This window comes from Heptranchias perlo, chromosome 15, assembly GCF_035084215.1.
Source record: "Heptranchias perlo isolate sHepPer1 chromosome 15, sHepPer1.hap1, whole genome shotgun sequence".
Classification (NCBI taxonomy): Eukaryota; Metazoa; Chordata; class Chondrichthyes; order Hexanchiformes; family Hexanchidae; genus Heptranchias; species Heptranchias perlo.
Genome location: NC_090339.1, coordinates 5,469,120 through 5,470,232, shown reverse-complemented (window position 1 = coordinate 5,470,232; position 1,113 = coordinate 5,469,120). Strand labels below are relative to the sequence as shown.

The 1,113-nt window shown below is 49.0% G+C and overlaps 1 protein-coding gene across 1 annotated transcript; it reads right to left on the bottom strand.

Annotated features, from left to right (window-relative positions):
- Positions 1-284: 284 nt before the first annotated feature.
- LOC137333186 (cuticle protein LPCP-23-like) lies at positions 285-782 on the bottom strand. Its single transcript, XM_067997369.1, has one exon. It carries the CDS (start codon positions 780-782, stop codon positions 285-287), a length of 498 nt encoding a protein of 165 aa, XP_067853470.1.
- Positions 783-1,113: the final 331 nt, after the last annotated feature.

Sequence of the window (1,113 nt, the reverse complement as noted above, 5' to 3'; positions counted from 1 at the left end):
CAGCGGGTCTTCAGGGAACACTTTTCCTACCTCAACCTGACCGAGTGGCAATATGTGGGGCACCTGTGCTTCAACATGGAGGCTGTAAGACAGCAACTGCAGCCCTAAACCAGGGCATGGATAGCACAGCCTGTGGCCATGAGGTTGATCCAGGCTTCAGGAGGTTACATCAGCAGCATCACTCAGTCCACTGTGGCAACAGGGAAGTGATCAAAGCTCCCTACTCCAGGAGGAACACCTATGTCTCCTTCCTTATGGACCAAGTGAAACAGGACAAGAGAGCACTAGGTTACAAGAGCCGGGATGGCAGCAGTGTGAGCTCCTATAACAGCAGTGTGAGCTCCCATAACAGCAGTGTGAGCTCCCATAACAGCAGTGTGAGCTCCCATAACAGCAGTGTGAGCTCCTATAACAGCAGTGTGAGCTCCCATAACAGCAGTGTGAGCTCCCATAACAGCAGTGTGAGCTCCCATAACAGCAGTGTGAGCTCCTATAACAGCAGTGTGAGCTCCCATAACAGCAGTGTGAGCTCCCATAACAGCAGTGTGAGCTCCTATAACAGCAGTGTGAGCTCCCATAACAGCAGTGTGAGCTCCCATAACAGCAGTGTGAGCTCCTATAACAGCAGTGTGAGCTCCCATAACAGCAGTGTGAGCTCCTATAACAGCAGTGTGAGCTCCCATAACAGCAGTGTGAGCTCCTATAACAGCAGTGTGAGCTCCTATAACAGCAGTGTGAGCTCTCATGGCGGATGTCTGAGCTTTTAGCAGAGGCTCCAGCATGGTGGGCACCACTGTCTTTTTCCTGGAGCTGGCAAGTCAGTACGCCTTTTTATTTAGGAAGTGATGAGGCACGGTCAGGGTTACAAATAGATTTAGAAAATGGAAAAAGATGTAAGCAGTCTAGTTTGCAGCATCTGGTGCAATGGTGAGATGATAAGGCCAATGGAGTCTAAAATACCTGTCCTGGATTGTTACAGGATTGGCTATAATTTGAATCTGATTTGAATGATCGTTAATTAGTCACAATCTTTTTGCAAGACAAGCAGCTGAACAGAGAGACAAAATGGCTGTGCGAGAGAAGATGCCTCCAACAGGGAGAACGTAGAATGCA